At 40.9% G+C, this 17,206-nt stretch overlaps 1 protein-coding gene across 2 annotated transcripts in view; it reads left to right on the top strand.

Annotated features, from left to right (window-relative positions):
- The first annotated feature begins 268 nt into the window (after positions 1-268).
- Positions 269-17,206, top strand: part of ap4b1 (adaptor related protein complex 4 subunit beta 1) — a 38,999-nt gene continuing 22,061 nt past the window's right edge. For both annotated transcript variants that reach the window (XM_050064615.1, XM_050064616.1), the window contains exons 1-7: positions 269-559; positions 3,694-3,918; positions 4,008-4,138; positions 7,741-7,888; positions 10,044-10,329; positions 13,339-13,437; positions 15,745-15,856. In XM_050064615.1, coding sequence (XP_049920572.1) covers positions 447-559; positions 3,694-3,918; positions 4,008-4,138; positions 7,741-7,888; positions 10,044-10,329; positions 13,339-13,437; positions 15,745-15,856 — 1,114 coding nt within the window. In that variant the 5' untranslated portion in view covers positions 269-446. The remainder of the gene's footprint in view (positions 560-3,693; positions 3,919-4,007; positions 4,139-7,740; positions 7,889-10,043; positions 10,330-13,338; positions 13,438-15,744; positions 15,857-17,206) is intronic.

Genomic DNA, 17,206 nt, shown 5'->3' on the forward strand with positions numbered 1-17,206 from the left:
ACTTTACTAGGCCCTGCTGTTGGGTAGTTTCATCTATACAACTGTATCATAGGAACTTCATTTAGACGTTGATGCTGTGCACTGTCACTGTTGCTACACACCCTTACCAGCAGGTGTCTCTGTAAGCCTGTGTAGCAGGCTGTGACAGGTGGAGTGGGCAAGTTCAGGAGCTGCCCCTTGACGTCAGTAATTTAGACAGTAGGGTGTTATTCCTACTCCAACCAGCAGGGGCAGCATGGGGTCAAATCTAGAGGCTAAAAGCAGAAGAAGAAATGCGGAAGTGTGCATGGTGTAAACAATCGAGTCATCAAGTAGTGTTGAGAATGAACCACCGTTTGAAGTGTTAGACTGTGTTTTCATAAGTAACAAATCGACGTGTTGAGGATGGCGCAGTGTCGTTAGTGATATTTTAAATTAGAGGGTGCAGGCTGTGTGTAAACAGCATCATGCCTTATCTGGGCAGTGAGGACATGGTGAGGGAGCTGAGGAGAGCTCTGTCCAACCCCAACGTCCAGTCTGACCAGCTGCGCTACAGGAACACCATCCTCAAAGTCATCAGGTAGGTTACAGACAGACTGACTGACTGTCCTCTGGCCTACCTCCAGCCACAGCGGGTCATCTGCAGGGCCGGAGTCACCCTTTAGGGGCCTCCGGGGCAAACATTTAGTGGGGCCCCTTCTGTCTGTGATCAAGTGAGCTGCCAAGCTACCAAACTATGAATAAAAGTCACCACAAAATACGTAGTGCCATGTTGATAATCTCCTCCTATTTGAACTGACACAAATTTCCGCAAGCTGTTGAATTTCTTAATATGAGTTCTGTTCATAAGGAGCCTGACCACCGACATGAAATTTTAAGGTATCCAACTCAGTTTTTGAGAAATTATAAGGAAAAAAAGTCATCTCAAAGGATGTCATAATACACTGATGATTTCCTCAGATTTGAACTCTCAGACTCAGAAAGTTTTCCTTCAGAAGTTTGCTGAAATTGTAATCCTGTTTGGAAAGACCCCCACTCTAAACAGCAGGAAGTGTGAAGTACATTTTTGATGTACTTCATATCATTTATTCATATATTCATATTTTTATGTTTTCCTGTACAGTTTTGAAGAAAAATTAAAGAGAAATTCACCACAAATTACGAGTGCATCATAAGGGACTGTTTGTTATTTATGAAGGGGAAGGGGGTGGTGCAAAAAGAGGGAGGCACATCAAGTATTTTTTTAAGCACTGGGGAGGGACTTGTGTTTTTATATTGGCTCAGGGGAGGGACACAAAACTTTGAAAGGTTGCATTTTGTATTTATTTCCTCTTTCCGCGAATCCCGCTGGCAGGTTTGAAAGGTGCGATTTCATTAAAAATAACCAAAAATACAACATTTATCAGAATCAAAAGCAGTAAAAACAGAAAATATTGTCAGATTTTCAAATTTCAGCGGTCCTTGAACACATCATCTACAAGGAAGGCTTCTGTCTTCAAGTTCAAAATCCCTTTATTCTTTATGTCTCTCTTAAAATTTTGCCAAATGTTTGCAGTAACCACACCCTCTAAAAAACATTAACTTCTGCGCTCCTGCATACATGACCATAGTGAAAACTGAAGCTTTTTTCAACACCAGGATTTTGTGTTCAACTTCTATCAGCATCTTGATATGCCACACATGTCAGGTTGGTGGATCAAGTTGGTAAATGAGAAGTGCTCACTGACGAGCATTTTATCAAATTTGCAACTTAAGTTTGAGAGAAACTTATCTATTTAAACAAAAGAGAGGCAGTACCACTGCTGCTGAGAGACACCGTGAAGCACGATCTCATCGATCATAATGAGAGAGGTGGCTGACATCACTGAGTGTAACAGCTAACTCACTACTGGTGTGAACTATAAAGTAACACTAAAAAGACAGGAACCACTATGTTTTGAACAGACACATTGTAATCACTGATAAACAGTGACATTTGCATTTTGGAACATAAAACAGTAAACTCAGCTGCAAACTGCTAACTACTCAGGCCAGCACCTGGCATGATGGGAAATGTGGGCATTGCTACATTATACAGTTTAAACTAAACTAAAATAAGGGTGATCGTGAATAAAATGGGGATTAACTGAAATAGTTCGGCCTGTGTCAAATAACCATTTGGCCTTTTTAGATAGTAAAAGTGGTAAGACATTATTTTTAAAACTTTATTATTTTTTTTTATTATTATATTCTTTGGAACTAAATTCATGCTCGGTCACATTGTGAGAGAAACGTCTGAAACACAGGATAAAAGTGTTTCCTGCGCGAAGATGTACTTCACAGAACTGTCTTTTGGGATTCTTTGACATGCAGCTACACTAAGCTTGACAGTTAGCCTTCCTTGGAACAGGCTAGTTCAGCAGTATAAATTACCATGGTTACTGAGCAGGGATTCATATAAGCCACGGTAATGGAACGGAACACTCACTTAAACTAGCAAGATTATCACTCAGTTATTTCTTCTCTATCCTTGTTGTTTAAAGCTCTCCTATTCATATAAACTGCCATTCCTGCTTGTTTTATCACACTGATGATGGCTTTGTAGTTGACACACATTTGTTCCTGTTTGTTTTGCCCACATTAAGTAAGTCAGTTTATATATGAGTGCCGTTGTTGTGTTTGTTTTAGCACTTTTCTATCAAATACATCTCCTGAACAAAATCAAGTCACTGCTCGGTCACTGGGAAATCAGCTTACACTGCTTTTTTTTGTGTTAGCATTTTTATCCAGGTGTCTGTCTCCTCTTTGTGTAGCCACCTTAACATTCCCTGTACATCACAACTCAATCATTACATTATATTTATTTAGCTGGCACTTTTTATCCAAAGCAACTTACAGTAAGTGCACTCAACTATGTGGGCACAACCCCAAAAAGTGCCGAATCATGCTTCAAGTACATGAACTTCATCAAATGTGCTGATGTACACATATTAAGACACTAAGAGATAGAGAGAGAGACTTCTGCTTTTTAAAATATTCTTTTATGGGCCAAAGCTCAGTCTGAACAGATGAGTTTCAGTCTGTGATGGAACATGTGTAGAGTTTCTGCTGTCCTGATTTTAATAGGGAGTTTGTTCCATCATCAGGGAGCCAGAACAGCAAACAGTCAGGAGGATTGATAGCTGGGAATCATTTTGTAATGAGGGCGTAGCAGGCAGATTGGCAGTAACAGAGTGTAGTGGATGGGCTGTGGTGTACAGTTTGGTCATTAATGGATGCAGGATGGGCCAGTGTCTTGAATCGGATTCAAGCAGCCACGTGGAGCCAGTGCAGGGTGCAGAGGAGAACTCGGGTAGGTTGAAGAGCAGCCAGGCTGCTGCGGGATGTGGTAGTCTAACCTGTGCTGCCTCCTGGACAAAGAATGGACGTATCCTCCAGAATGGATCCGCAGGAGCAGGCTGTCAAGGAGATGTTCACAGGGAAGGACAGCTGAACATCCAGTGTCACAGCCAGGTTCCGTGTAGTCCGAGTCAGGGGCACCACAGGGTTTTCAGTGGTGATGGAAAGATTAGGGTCGGGAGATGTCTTTACCTGGAAGGATGAGCAGCTCAGTCAGTCATCATCAATCATCATCAATTTTTAGTTTGTGCAATACTTAAAGACCAAATACTAGCAAACCAAAAACCAATGACATTCCCATCATCCTCTGCTGTACTTTGTGTCTCTTTCTCTCAGGGCGATGTCACAGGGTGTGGATGTATCAGGCCTGTTCAGTGAGATGGTAAAAGCGTGTGCCACAGTAGACATAGTCCAGAAGAAACTGGTCTACGTCTTCCTGTGTTCCTATGCCACTTTAAACCCTGAGCTGTCTCTGCTGGTCATCAACACACTGAGGAAAGATTGTCAGGATCCAAACCCCATGGTCCGCAGCCTGGCCCTGAGGAACATGACCAACCTCAGGTGAGGTGCTACACACGTTGACTTCAGTACGAACAGTCACGTCAGCCTGTAACTGTTGAAATGAATTCGTTTTTGTCTGTGCGTCCCAGGTTACCCAGTCTGGTGGAGTACGTGGAGCAGCCTCTGACAGCAGGACTGAGGGACAGAGCAGCTTGTGTACGACGAGTGGCCGTGCTCGGCTGGGCCAAACTGCACAACCTCCAACCCAACTCTGAGATAGGTAGGCTGGATGGAAGGCTGTCTTGTCTCTGTTTTTCTTTCTCAATGTCATTTTTTTCCTGTGTTGTTGTACAGCGACGGTTTTGAAGTTCAGAAACAACTTCATGTGCCTGTAAGGTGCATGGAACAGGGCGGCAGCCATGAAGCATCAAAGCTCCAGCAGTATATGTAGTACTGAGATAAACTTTTTATAAGGATGGGACAATATATGATTTTTGCACAGATCGTAATAAAAAACACAATTAGTCGATCATGGTGAAATTCCATTATTGGGATGATAGTGATTATATCGTTCAGCAGCACCTAAAGAGACTGTTGGGCAACCAACAATAATAGAGACTCTGCAAAAACAGGTGGTTTTTAGAGTTGTCATTGTCACCGATTGCAAAAAATAATGGTTAGAAAATGTTTAACATGGATCACATATATAACCCCTATCAGAGCTGACTTTATCTGAGCCTATGGTCCATTAGACTTTACTTAAATTTATTTTATTTTGTTTTATTACTTCTTGTCACTTCATTAGCTGACCTGGCTGGCGACATAATCTCCCACTGTTCCATGTAAATAGTTGCTTGTGTGTTTTCCTGTTTCAGGAAGATGCAGCTGCTGTCATGTTACAATCTTGTCTTTCCAAAAAAAGATATAACTAAAAAAAAAAAAGAAAGAAAAGAAAATGTTTAACATCCTGAGAAGTAAACGTCTCTTTGGTCAGAGTGCAGAGATAGCTGTTAGCATTGAGTGCTCTGGGGTCTCATTTACAACCACTGCGTATGGACAAAAGAAGGCCTGACAGAGGTGTACGCCACTTCCCGTGCAAAAGTTGTGATCTATAAAAAACCAACTTGATGGCAGAATGTGCGCACCTGCAGGGAAACTCTGTCTCTCATTTGGAGACAGGAAATTGGCAACGCGGATGGTAAGGTGGTGAATTGAAGCCAAATTGTAGAAATTGAATGTGAGAGGCATCATTATACATATATAATGTCTCTCACACATTTAATTTCGCCTCAAATTACATGTTACTTAAAGATCCACTCAATCATAAACATTTAATCTAGCAAGCGGCTTGTGCTAGTGAGCCATAACTTTTCCATGAACACCTTCAAGTTCTAAAAATTATAAGCTTACTCAAATCTCACCCCGAATTCCGCTCAGTATTTCATCATCACTGTCTCACCATCATATTCCCACCCCACGAGCGCAGCAGAGAGGGATGCAACGGACACTCATGGTCAGCGGTGGAGCGCACATCAGATAACTTCAAATATTAGTAAAACAGAGCATCAGCAGTTTCCAGTATCTTTCAATACTATAAATTCATATCACCAAGCAAGTATTTAGATAGTTTTTGCGCTAAAATCGCTGCAATGAGTATGATTGTGCGCGCCCACAGCGTACTGGAGACATTTCGGTGGCTGCCACATTTTCCCTCTTCAGTCGACTTACTTACATCTTCACCACCTGCATGTATGGATTGAGTGAATTAGTAAAGTCTGGAAATAAAGCCAGCCCCAGTTCTCGCACAATTATTAAATTTTATATCCTCATTTTGAGTCCTATAATGCAGGCCAAAATCGCCATAACAAACTTAAATAAATAAATTAATAAATAAATTGTGTTCACCTGTGAAAGTTTCATCTTCAGATAATATCCCAGGGTGAGGGATACACTGATTGTCACAGTCATTTTGGCACAGTGTGAAGCAATCAGTCTAAATGCTGTAAACCTATAAAGACTGCAGTGACACTCGGCTGTTGCCGTGATTCACCCGGAAAGTCCCATTGATCAGCATGCTCATTTCTATGCATCAGCATTCATGGTGCTTTGCGTTGACCATTTATAGTTGAGTGTGGGCGTGTAGAGGGCAGGATATAAGGCTGGTCCACCTGCGCACAATTTCATGTTGATTTGGGATTTATAAAAAAAAATTGCACACTGTCAGGCATACACACAGATTTATATATCAGAGTATTTTTTGGCGCACACAATGTTCTGCTTTTGTCCACACATACACTTTTAGTGTGGATCCTACACACTGTTTTATAAATGAGACCCCTGGATTTCAATAAGGGGGTGCAGACAAACTAGTTAGAGACAAACTACTCCCATAAACATGACTCAAATACAAGTTACTTTCCGTCTCTTTAATTTTTAGGGTGTGCAAAATGATAAAAAAAAAAACCAGTACTTGTCAAATGATTTTTTTGATGATTACAGCAGATAGGCTAATCAATTAAGGAAGGCCATACTGAGATATGAACAATGCTCCACTCTCTATCTCTTCCTCTCTCTTCCTTATCATTACATCAAAGATTAATGTTACACATGAAAAATGAACATAATAACTTTTCTTACCTTCAATATTTGCAATTTACTTCATCGTGCCTGTGGAGGTTAAACTAAGACCTTTCAAAAGTGGAGAGCTCCGTGTTTTTCAGGAGGCACAGCAGCACTTCATCATGTCACTTTTGTCTTTTTTAGATTTTGGTATAAAATTTTCGGTCAGCGATTGTCGCAGGAAGCTGCCTCTTGTTCTGGGTTTTTGCTCCATCATAATTGCATCATGGTTAAAGACAGGTGGTGCTTCTTTTTCTTCAAGTATCTGAGTAGTATCTGCAGTAGAGGTGCTCCTTGCATGCTCCACCTCCTACACTCAATCTCCACATTTAGAGCAGATAAGTTGTAACAAAGGTGTAAATGGCAAATGTAGGATCACAGGCTCACAAATATATCTGGGTCTAAAAGTTTGTTTTCACTGTCCTCTGCAGCAGCTGCTCCTCTCTTGCATCGACTTGTTCTGATCAGCTCTGATCGGATCGATTGATCAGTTATCCACCCCACAACTCAAAACTCCACAAAGTGCTGCTGAGGGGAAAAAAAGAACTCCCAAAGAGTTCCTCCTGCGCTGCGTTCATGGACCCACAAAAACCTCAGATTTTTGAGAAATAGCAGAGACTGATACACAAGGGCACACAGGTGCAAAATACTGGAAAGATAGCACCCCCCCCCCCCCACTCCAGTTGTCAGCTACTGCCACACATAGATCCTCATTCTGTGGGAAACACTGAAATGTAATGTAGTTAGAAAAAAAAGTTAGCTAACCTGACATCCAGAAAATAGATTTATTGTGTTAGTCCAACCGGACTTTTAAAACACATGTTAAAGTATAAGTCAGACTGACAGTGTACTAAATGGAACTTCTCAAAGTCAGACTAACACCCAGATAATGCGATTGGGAGTCAGATCACTCCTGCATGTATACAGTCAGTTGGACCTAAACTGGACTAGGCGGTCTGCGCATGCTCCCAAGTTTCTGCACAGGGCTTTGACCCCAGACGTTGAATAGCATTAAATGCGTAACAGAAGAAGAACCAAGTAACAACATGGCAAAATCTACATCCAGAGCTGTGAAGACAAGGTGACCCAGTTTATGCTGTGTCAGCTGCCACCACACACACACACACACACACACACACACACACACACACACACACACACACACACACACACATGCATAAAAATGACTGCTCGACTTGAAGAATCTCAGTATATGCATCCACACCATGTCCACAGACCTCTTGTTCACGATTCTTCTTCCAGATGCTGCAGTGGTGAATGAGCTGTACAGCCTGCTGAGGGACCCAGACCCAGTGGTGATGGTGAACTGTCTTCGAGCTCTGGAGGAGATCCTGAGGGAGGAGGGAGGAGTCGCTATTAATAAACCTATCACCCACCACCTCCTCAACAGGTTAGAGCATCAGAGAACTTTGTCACTAAATGAAAACAGTTTAAAAAAAAAAAAAAAAAGGAATCTGTTCATGTTGTTGAATGTTACGCTGATTGACGATGCGTCTCCACTTCCTCCCACTGCACAAAAATGAAGCCAAAATGGCTGCTGCCATCTTGCACTGGTGATGTCATTTGGAGCTAGTTACCTCCGGTGTGTCGACTTCCTGCACTTACACCCGTCTGATCACAAGTTGCGCCATTGATCGCAAGCACAGTGATTGGCACACACAGCTGTCAATCATGATATAACCCTCCCCAGTTTTTTTTTATAGCAAATCAAATAACTAATTAAAACCTAAATTATCAGAAAAACAAACAGCAGTGTGATAAGAACTACCAGAAATCTAATTTTTGGCAATACTAGTTTGGCCCATTTCCCATCGACTAACATGGAGAGGGCGGGGCTTATGACCTATACTGCTTCACTTCAGGGGAGCTGTCATGTTGTCCAATTTTATTATACAGTATATGGTTTGGACAGCATTGATTTTATTATTATTTTTTCTATAAATGACGTTGTGCGACATGGCAACATTGACATAACCAGTGGAGGTAGCTGAAGCCATCTTTTTTTTTTCATTTAAGCACACACTCGCAGCAGTCATGATCTTCTAACTTCTTATTTGTTATACTTGCTGTCTTTTATTTCTGTCTAATCTGAGGAGGAGTTGATATGTGACGGGTGTGAGAATGACACTGAGGCTATTTACAGATATGCAGGTATAACCTATTAGTATATTACAACTCTACTCAGTGCCCTCTGAGAGTCAAACAACATGCTCTGTATGTCACAAACAGTTGAGGTGAACAGCTATAAATGACATTTCCTTGTTTGTGTGCTTTAGTAAACATATTCTGTATTTTGTATATAAGCCTTTGTTTTTTTCCCTCATGATTTTGTATTCATTGCACAACTAATGTTAATCTGCAGTCTTGAGCCCTTTTCTCTGTGTACAACCATGAGCCATTTATCTACTCAGAGCTAATCAAATCAGCATAGCCGAATTGCTTCCAGTACTTCCTGATAGATTTCAATTTAAGACAGTGTTACCAGGAAAACATTAGAGGAAAGCATTAGAGGTACGGAGAGCTTTCTAGATGCTTTACATCAAATCACTCAGTTAAAACCGCAGGCTGAACATTTCTAGGATACTTCCTTTCCTTTGGGAGATTTTGTCTTCAGCATTCCCAGAGGCACTACTTTCTAGGTTTTGATTTTAACATGAAAAAATATAATTTGAAGATGTCAAGATGATACACAGATTGTGATGCAAAGTCCATGACCTTTATTTAACTAAGAAGTCAAACTGAGATTAAAACCTCTTTCGCAATTGAGACCTCGCCAAGACAAGGTTAAAGTAGCGGCATCGAACACAAACACGGCAACATCAAATAACAACAGCTACAATAGGTATGTCAAAATACAGTACATGATACAGTGCATTAACCAGGCAGCAGTATTGGGTCTGGAATTTCTTAGTAAATTAAAGCAGCTGCAGCTAGATGTTATTATTTTCTTTATTTTAATTTAAAATCATTTGAAGGGAGAAGGGTCTCGAGTTTGAGCTTGGCCTGCTGATTTTTCCAGGACCAGGGACCGTAGCAGAACAGCCCTGTTTCACCAGCCTCTGTGGTGGTAAAAGGCACTTAAAACTGGAGCCATTTGCATGACCTAAGATTATGGCTGCTTTACAAATATAAAAACTTCTGGCTTAGGTAAATTGGAAATTCAACTGAGATGAGCTTATAGACTCGACTGTGCCAGTGTTGTAACCTGCACAAAGTGAGGGATGACCATCCTACCATGGTGTATAAGGTACGATGATGAATCCTAAAGCTAGATTTAATAATACACCTCAGGGCTGATTACAATTTGGTGGTTGAAGGTCAAAGGTCAAGTTCACTGCGACCTCACAAAAGATGTTTTTGGCAATGACCTAAGAATTCATACGCCAATTGCGATAAAATTTCACAGAAATGTCTTTTAGAATAAAATGATGCAGTGATGACATTTTTTATCCAAAAGGTCAAAGGTCAGCTTCACTGTTACAATATATTGTTCTTTAAAAACACTTTTCTGGCCATTATCCAACATTGTCTGTCTGTCCTCCCAGGCTCAAGGAGTGTGATGTTTGGGGTCAGTGTGAGGTGCTGAGGATCCTCCAGCGCTACCGACCTCAGTCAGAGGACGAGCTGTTTGACATCCTGTCCCTGCTGGATGCCGCCCTGGTCAGCCCCCACCCCCCAGTCATGGCCGCCACCCTCAGCCTCTTCCTAAGCCTCTGCTCCAGCCTGCCTGCTGTCAGTCTGGCAGCCCTGGAGCGAGTCCGGGGACCCCTGCTGGCTGCCTGTGGGAGCGTGTCCAGAGAGATGAGGTTCACTGCCCTCTGCCACATACAGGTCAGTGTGAATAATTCAAGTTTGGAGGTAGAGGCTGTGAAAGTATTAACAGTGTGTGCAGTTAACGTTCAGGCAACATTTGATACTGTAGACATCTACTGTGTCATGATCTGGCTCACAGTTCAGACAAAGGAGGAGGAAGGGCACACAAAGGGCTGGAGGTCAAAAGTGATACGGTGTATTGAATTAAAGTGGAAGTAGATACGCTTTTAGCTTTAACTTATTTTGATTGTGTGAATGTTGTTTACACAATGTAATAGCTATAGAATAATGACACCATCTGTGTTTAGATTGGTTTCCTGTGAGCCTTGCTTTCACTTTGCACTTCTGTCTGATACAATCTCCTGGGAAAATGAAGCCTTGATTTATGACACAAAGGAAGCACATCAAACATTGCACAACCAAAACAGGAAGAGGACAGCGTGTTTGTTTTCCACAGTAGCTTTTGGTAGCCATCCCTAATTACCAAAGAGAATCAGTTTTTGCTGTTATTATCCTCAGTGGGGAACGGAGAAGAACCTTAAGTAACTGTGGAAAACAAAATGCAGTGTGTCGTGTGTTGTTAGTGGTTGCCAGCTCTGAGGAAAATAATGGTTTTTAGTTTCTTTTGGGCCGTTGTAGTTTTTTCAGCTAGTTGACAAACTACATCATTTCTTTGCATAAAACCATTAACATAGTCAAGAAAGATGTGATGACTGATACTCACTGTGCAAAACAGCTAACCATGCACAGTGGGTCTCATTCATGAAACATAAGCAGAATGAATATGTATGTGTATTTCAGCATTCATCAGTATGTTAGTAGCTCTGATCTTTTTAGAGCTACTAACAAAATCTACACCTGCTTCTGACTGCTGGTAGTGATTGTGTAAATAAGGAATGCGCATAAATATTGTTTGTTATTATTTGAAATTACAGTTTTAATTGGTATTGTGCTCTGTTATGTTCACAATACGCAGATGCCTTTGAAACACCTAAGTTAAACATGACAGGAGATTAGAAATATGAAACATTTAGCTTCATTAGTTGGCATTTAGCAGATCTAAACTACAGATTAGTTTTCCTAAAAATGTGAATGGGGTATTTAAATCAACATAATACATGTGTTTTCTACATTTCTGGCATCCTGTTCCCACTTGAATCAGACAGGAGAGAGAACTCCACAAATGTATCTTCTGTTTGAGTGGCGAGACTGTTAGACTCATGTTACTGACCAAACACTGAGCTATCAGTGATAGCTGTCAGAATATACAGCAATGAAACACTTAATATAACACGTACATCACCTTACCTTCAGTGTTTGCAATTGACTGCCCAAGTGGAGGGCTCTCCAATGATGCAAGCAATACGCTCATCTGCAGCTGTGAGTGGGAAGAGCCTCCTGTAGCTGTTATAGTGTTTTTTTATGTGTGTGTACTTATGCAGTTTTTTTGCATCAAGTTTCATATTGAACCATTTTTGTTTAACTTCCTGGATGGTTCTTACAACACAGGACACAGAGTTAATGGCATACGTTACCTCCTTTGAGGCCTTCACACCATGAATAATTAAATGATTAAAAAAATATATGTGTGTGTGTGTGTGTGTGTGTGTATATATATATATATATATATATATATATATATATACACACACACACATACACACACATTATACATACATATAAAATCCCCCTCTCACCCCCGTCCCTCATGGGGGGTGATGATGGTGTGTCTACCTCACGCTGGGGTCCTGGGAGTTTAAGAGTTCTGCGCAGTATCTTAGCTCTTCTTAGAACTGCGCTCTTCTGGACAGAGACCTCAGATGTTGTACCTGGAATCTGCTGGAGCCACTCTCCCAGTTTGGGGGTCACAGCCCCCAGTTCTCAGATTACCACTGGCACCACTGTTGCCTTTACTCCCCACATCTTTTCTAGCTCCTCTTTCAGCCCTTGGTATTTTTTCAAGCTTCTCATGTTCCTTCTTCCTGATGTTGCTGTCGCTTGCAATTGCTACACATATATATATCTATATATATGTCTTGATATCTATATTCATATGCTCCAGGCGGCCACATGAGGCCACATGAGGCCACATACGCTCGCTCCTTGCTGAGAGCAATTGAAAAAACATACCAGGGCTGAATTCAATTAATTTTTTACATTACACTGTGCATTGAGAAACATTGTTTTTAAACTGTTGGACTGTTTGCCCTCGCAGTTTTTCACAAAGTGCTGAACTTTGTTCCACCTTTGCTTGTGAACAACTGAGCCTTTCGAGAATGCACCGTTTATACCAAATCATGATACTGTTTTTATTATGTTTTACACAGCTTCCCACCTTTTTGGGAATCAGGGTTGTAAAGCACAAGTGACCAGCAATGTTGTGATGCTATTTTGAAAGACAACATGAAATAGCTAAAAGTCAGTTTTAGAAAATGTAAGTGTGAGCACATCTTTGTAGAGCCTCAGGAAGACTTTTCAAGCAACTAACTCCATGTTTTCCTCGATATCTCAGATGTCAGTTCGAAGGGCTGTCTGACATATGCATCTATTATTGATTCAACCCACTGTATTCTTGTAGCCGGAAACAATTACTGTATATTGTATTATTGCATTGAATATCATCATTTAATATCATTGATTGTCTTGTGTTTTCTCTTTTCCAGTCATGTTTTGATAAACAGTGAAACTTTATTTTGAGAAAGTTATGTATGAGTAAAGTTCACTTTAATCAGTTGTGGATGTTGAATGTGGATAAAGTGTGTGTATGTGATATATGATAACACAATTTTTTTTTACATTAGACCTAATGCCAATTCTCAAATATTTTCTTTGTCTGACAGCACAACATTGTTTGCATGAGGAAGCTTAATCAAGTGTGTGTGTGTGTGTGTGTGTGTGTGTGTGTGTGTGTGTGTGTGTGTGTGTGTGTGAGGCAGTAGACACACAAAGTGTATTATTTGCTGCATCACAGTGTATTTGTGTCTTTGTCAGTGTAAATCTCAAATGATGTCTTCTGTCCTCCTGTAGTTGCTGTTGCGTTCCCTCCCTGGCCTGATGGGGGCGCACTACAAACGTTTTTTCTGCGGGTATGCAGAGCCAGCATACATCAAGCAAAGGAAGATGCAGGTGAGGCCTGTTTAACTCAGTGTTGCTTCTCTACATTCAGGTCCTAACTGTGACTGCTTTCATTTCTTCTTCTGTATGATGTGCTTTTCCTGCTCTCACCACAACCATGCTGCAATTTGCTGTTTTTCTAAATAAATGAATATTGCCCAAGTGAAACTACAGTTGAAAGAAATGATGCCAAAAACTTCCCTCTTTACCAGACTGTATGTAACCGCATACCTCCGTTTGATGTGCAACAAAAACAAAAAGCTGTAAACAGAGGAAAGCTACATTATTTTTGCGGAGAGAATGTACCTTTGTGTTTCTGGCCCCAGGCTCATGGTTTACACTGTGCTGGATTCTCCTAGTTAAGATCCATATAGTGAATAACAATAATCATGATAATAATAATACATGGGATTTATATAACGCTCAAACTCAAAGACGCTTTACAGAGAACAACAAAACAAAGAAAGTAAAAACAAAGATGAAATAATCCATAAGAAGGGAAACAATGCAGAGAGGGAGAAGAAGTACACAATTTTGAAGAGGTGTGTTTTGAGGGATTTCTTGAAGGTGGAGAGTGAGGGGAAGTCCCTGATGTCTTTAGGGAGTGAGTTCCAGAGGGTGGGAGCAGCAGTGGAGATGGCCCTGTCCCCCCTGGTGCAGTGGTTAGTCCTGGTGGTGGGTGGGACAGGAGGTTGGCATCAGCAGACCTAAGAGTGCGGGAGGGAGTGTGCCGGTGGAGGACCTCGGAAAGGTAGGGGCGAACCAGGTTGTGGGGGGCTTTACAGGTGATGATAAGGAGTTTAAAGTGGATATGCTGGGGGATTGGGAGCCAGTGGAGATTATGAAGGACGGGGGGGATGTGGTCATGGGTGTGGGGGTATGTGAGAAGACAAGCAGCATTATTCTGGATGTCTTGTAGTGAAGCCATGTGATTCTTGATCATCACATAATTCTCATCCAGTTCTAATGGTTATGAAAAGGCCTGCACCATTTGTACTATTGCGCTTCACCTCTTAGAGTGATATGTTGTTTATGCATTCATGTTTATTCTGTTTGCCATATGTTAATAATTGTTGTAGTCACATTTATGTTTGATACAAATACTGTTGGCACAGATTTTATTAACTGCTGCCTATGTTGATAAATGAGCTGTTTTTGCTTTCTTTGCTCTTAGTTGTCAGGTATTCCTTGTCGTGACCTGATGTAACCCTAGATTTGCAAAACTCATGCGAGCTGAAGCTGTTTTAAAACAATCTTGCTGATTTATGGTGTGACAGCTCTGTGGTTAAGGCCTGGTTAGGTTTAGGCACAAAAGCACTTGATTAGGGTTAGGGAAAGATATTGGTTTGGGTTGAAATGATCACTTGAAACAAGGGCTGGGCAATATAGAGAACATAACAATATTTTTGACCAAATATTTCGATATTGATATTGTAGTGTATGGTTAACTTATTGTGCTTTCTAACAATATTCACACATTGAGATTTTTAATACATAATCATCAGTTATGTGGATATAATAACTGAGTGGGTAAATAATAGAACAATCTGGTAAGTTCAGAAAATTCCAACATTTTACTGCAATGCAGCCTTTAAAACAGGAAATGATAACAATTATAATATTGCCAAAATGACCCGAGAGTGAATCTGATGAATGAGTGAAATAAGTCATTTTTCAGGGGTTGTGACACAAAAATGTATCCACTGATTAACAGATGTTTCTTTCACTGTGTAAGTCTATGGGAAAAAAGTTCTTTTGGGTCACACATCACAGAAGTAGTTCCACTGCTTGGCCAAAGTAAGAATTGGCTTCAAAGTCCAGCGCCCTTCCTGGTGGCCTGCAGTGAACATGGAACATTAAAATTTGGTTGGAGTTTTTGTGAATCTGGGGTCTAGACACAATCATTATTCATCAAGTGGGGTAACATAAGTGTGGGTTGCAAGGACCGTTGTGGTTTCACCTTGTTGCAGTGCTATGCATAGTGGTTATTCAATCCAGGCAACTAATTTGTCATTTAGCCCTTTTAAAACGACTGTGTTTCATCATTTCTTTTAAGTTATTCTCATGTTATTCTATTTCTCCCCTTTCCAGAAATCACACACACACTCATGCATGTAAACTTATGATGAAGGGGTTGTCCTGTACATCCTGTCAAGCCACTTGTTCAGCAATAAGGTTTTCCTAATTGGAGCTGTAGTGTAATACTAAATCTCTGGAATGCCCCTTTAACATGCAATGATATCCACAGTTACTACCCAGTATTGCCAGTAACAGTCCAGTACTTAAATAATAGTAATGTTAATACTGTTGTGTTTGCAGGTGCTGGTTGAGCTGGTTAATGATGAGAATGTAGCAATGTTACTGGACGAGCTGAAAGGATACTGCACTGATGTCAACACTGACACTGCCCAAGCTGCAATCTCAGCTATAGGTAAACACACACACACACACACACACACACACACACACACAGACCCACACGCAGACTCAAACTTAGGGATGTCACTGGTTAACCGTTAATTGGTTAACTGCCAAGAATATTTTTGACTGGTTACACATGTCAATCTAAAGGTAAATTTTGCTGCTCTTCAGTTTACTGCACTGCGCACCACCCAGGTCTGGTAGGAGCTAGCTAGTGGCGCCGCTCATTTGGCATCTACCGCTAGTAACAGCATCACTATCCAACAGCGTTGTTGTGGAAATATTGTGACTGCCCTCCGGTCTCCCCTTAGGTTGTGCTAGTGAGTAAGCGGTTCGATTTTGAGCTGTAAACCCCCTTTAAGTTAACTATGTTATCACTGTTGGCTGTGTCAGTGTCAGTGTGTGAAGAATCGATGTCTTCACAATGATGTAAACTGTAAGTGTAACCTCAGGGCTGTACGTTAACTTTTTTAGCCCATAGCACTGCTGCTACAGAGGGTGATAATTTTGTAGCACAGGCCAGAAAGTTTGTAGCACCTGTCACGATAGCAAATTTTGCTGGACGATTAATTGCGTCACAAATTATTGCAATAAGCGATAATGTGCGTAATATTGTGCTTTTAAGACCATTTTTATTATTGTTGTAATTTTGCTGTTTTTAGACCATTTTTTAAACTTATATAATGATAATAAAGGCATAGCGATGCAAGTACACCCTTTTAAAGAGAAGTAAACATTTATTTAACAAGAATATTTATGAATGCAAAAAAAGAAAATTTAAATATCCGAAATAACACGTAAAAATACCAAAATAAATAAATAAAGACCTTATAAATACAAAAAAATAGACTCAGTCTCTTACTCTCAGGTGTGCAGTTAAGTTGGTCATATTCGCTTTGTTGAGATGGTTTTAGAAGAAACCCAGCACACAGGCTCATCAAATTACTGGGCTCCGCTCTGTCATTTGGTTTAAATCCGAAACACTCCCACACAGGGGCCATGGCATTTGGTTTAGGAACAAGTTCCCTGTCTTTCTCTTACGCTCAACTCTCTGTTTTTTTCTCCGCTTTGTCTCCCCCTCACGAAGATCGCACTGTGTGTGTGTGTGTGTGTGTGTGTGTGTGTGTGTGTGTGTGTAGCCCATAGCCCTGCCTTCCCCACAGAGTCATATATGTCGCACTGTACAGCCCTGAACCTGACTGTTGTGCAGAGGCATACAACCGCAAGATGGTAATTCTAGTGTTTTCTTAAAAGTCAACCACTCAGTTAATGGTTAATGGGTGTTGGTCTTTTGAAAACACAATTACCTGAAACTGACATCCTCAGTCATACTATTATGTGGCAGTGTAATGCATGTCCC

Source organism: Epinephelus moara, chromosome 16, assembly GCF_006386435.1.
Source record: "Epinephelus moara isolate mb chromosome 16, YSFRI_EMoa_1.0, whole genome shotgun sequence".
Classification (NCBI taxonomy): Eukaryota; Metazoa; Chordata; class Actinopteri; order Perciformes; family Serranidae; genus Epinephelus; species Epinephelus moara.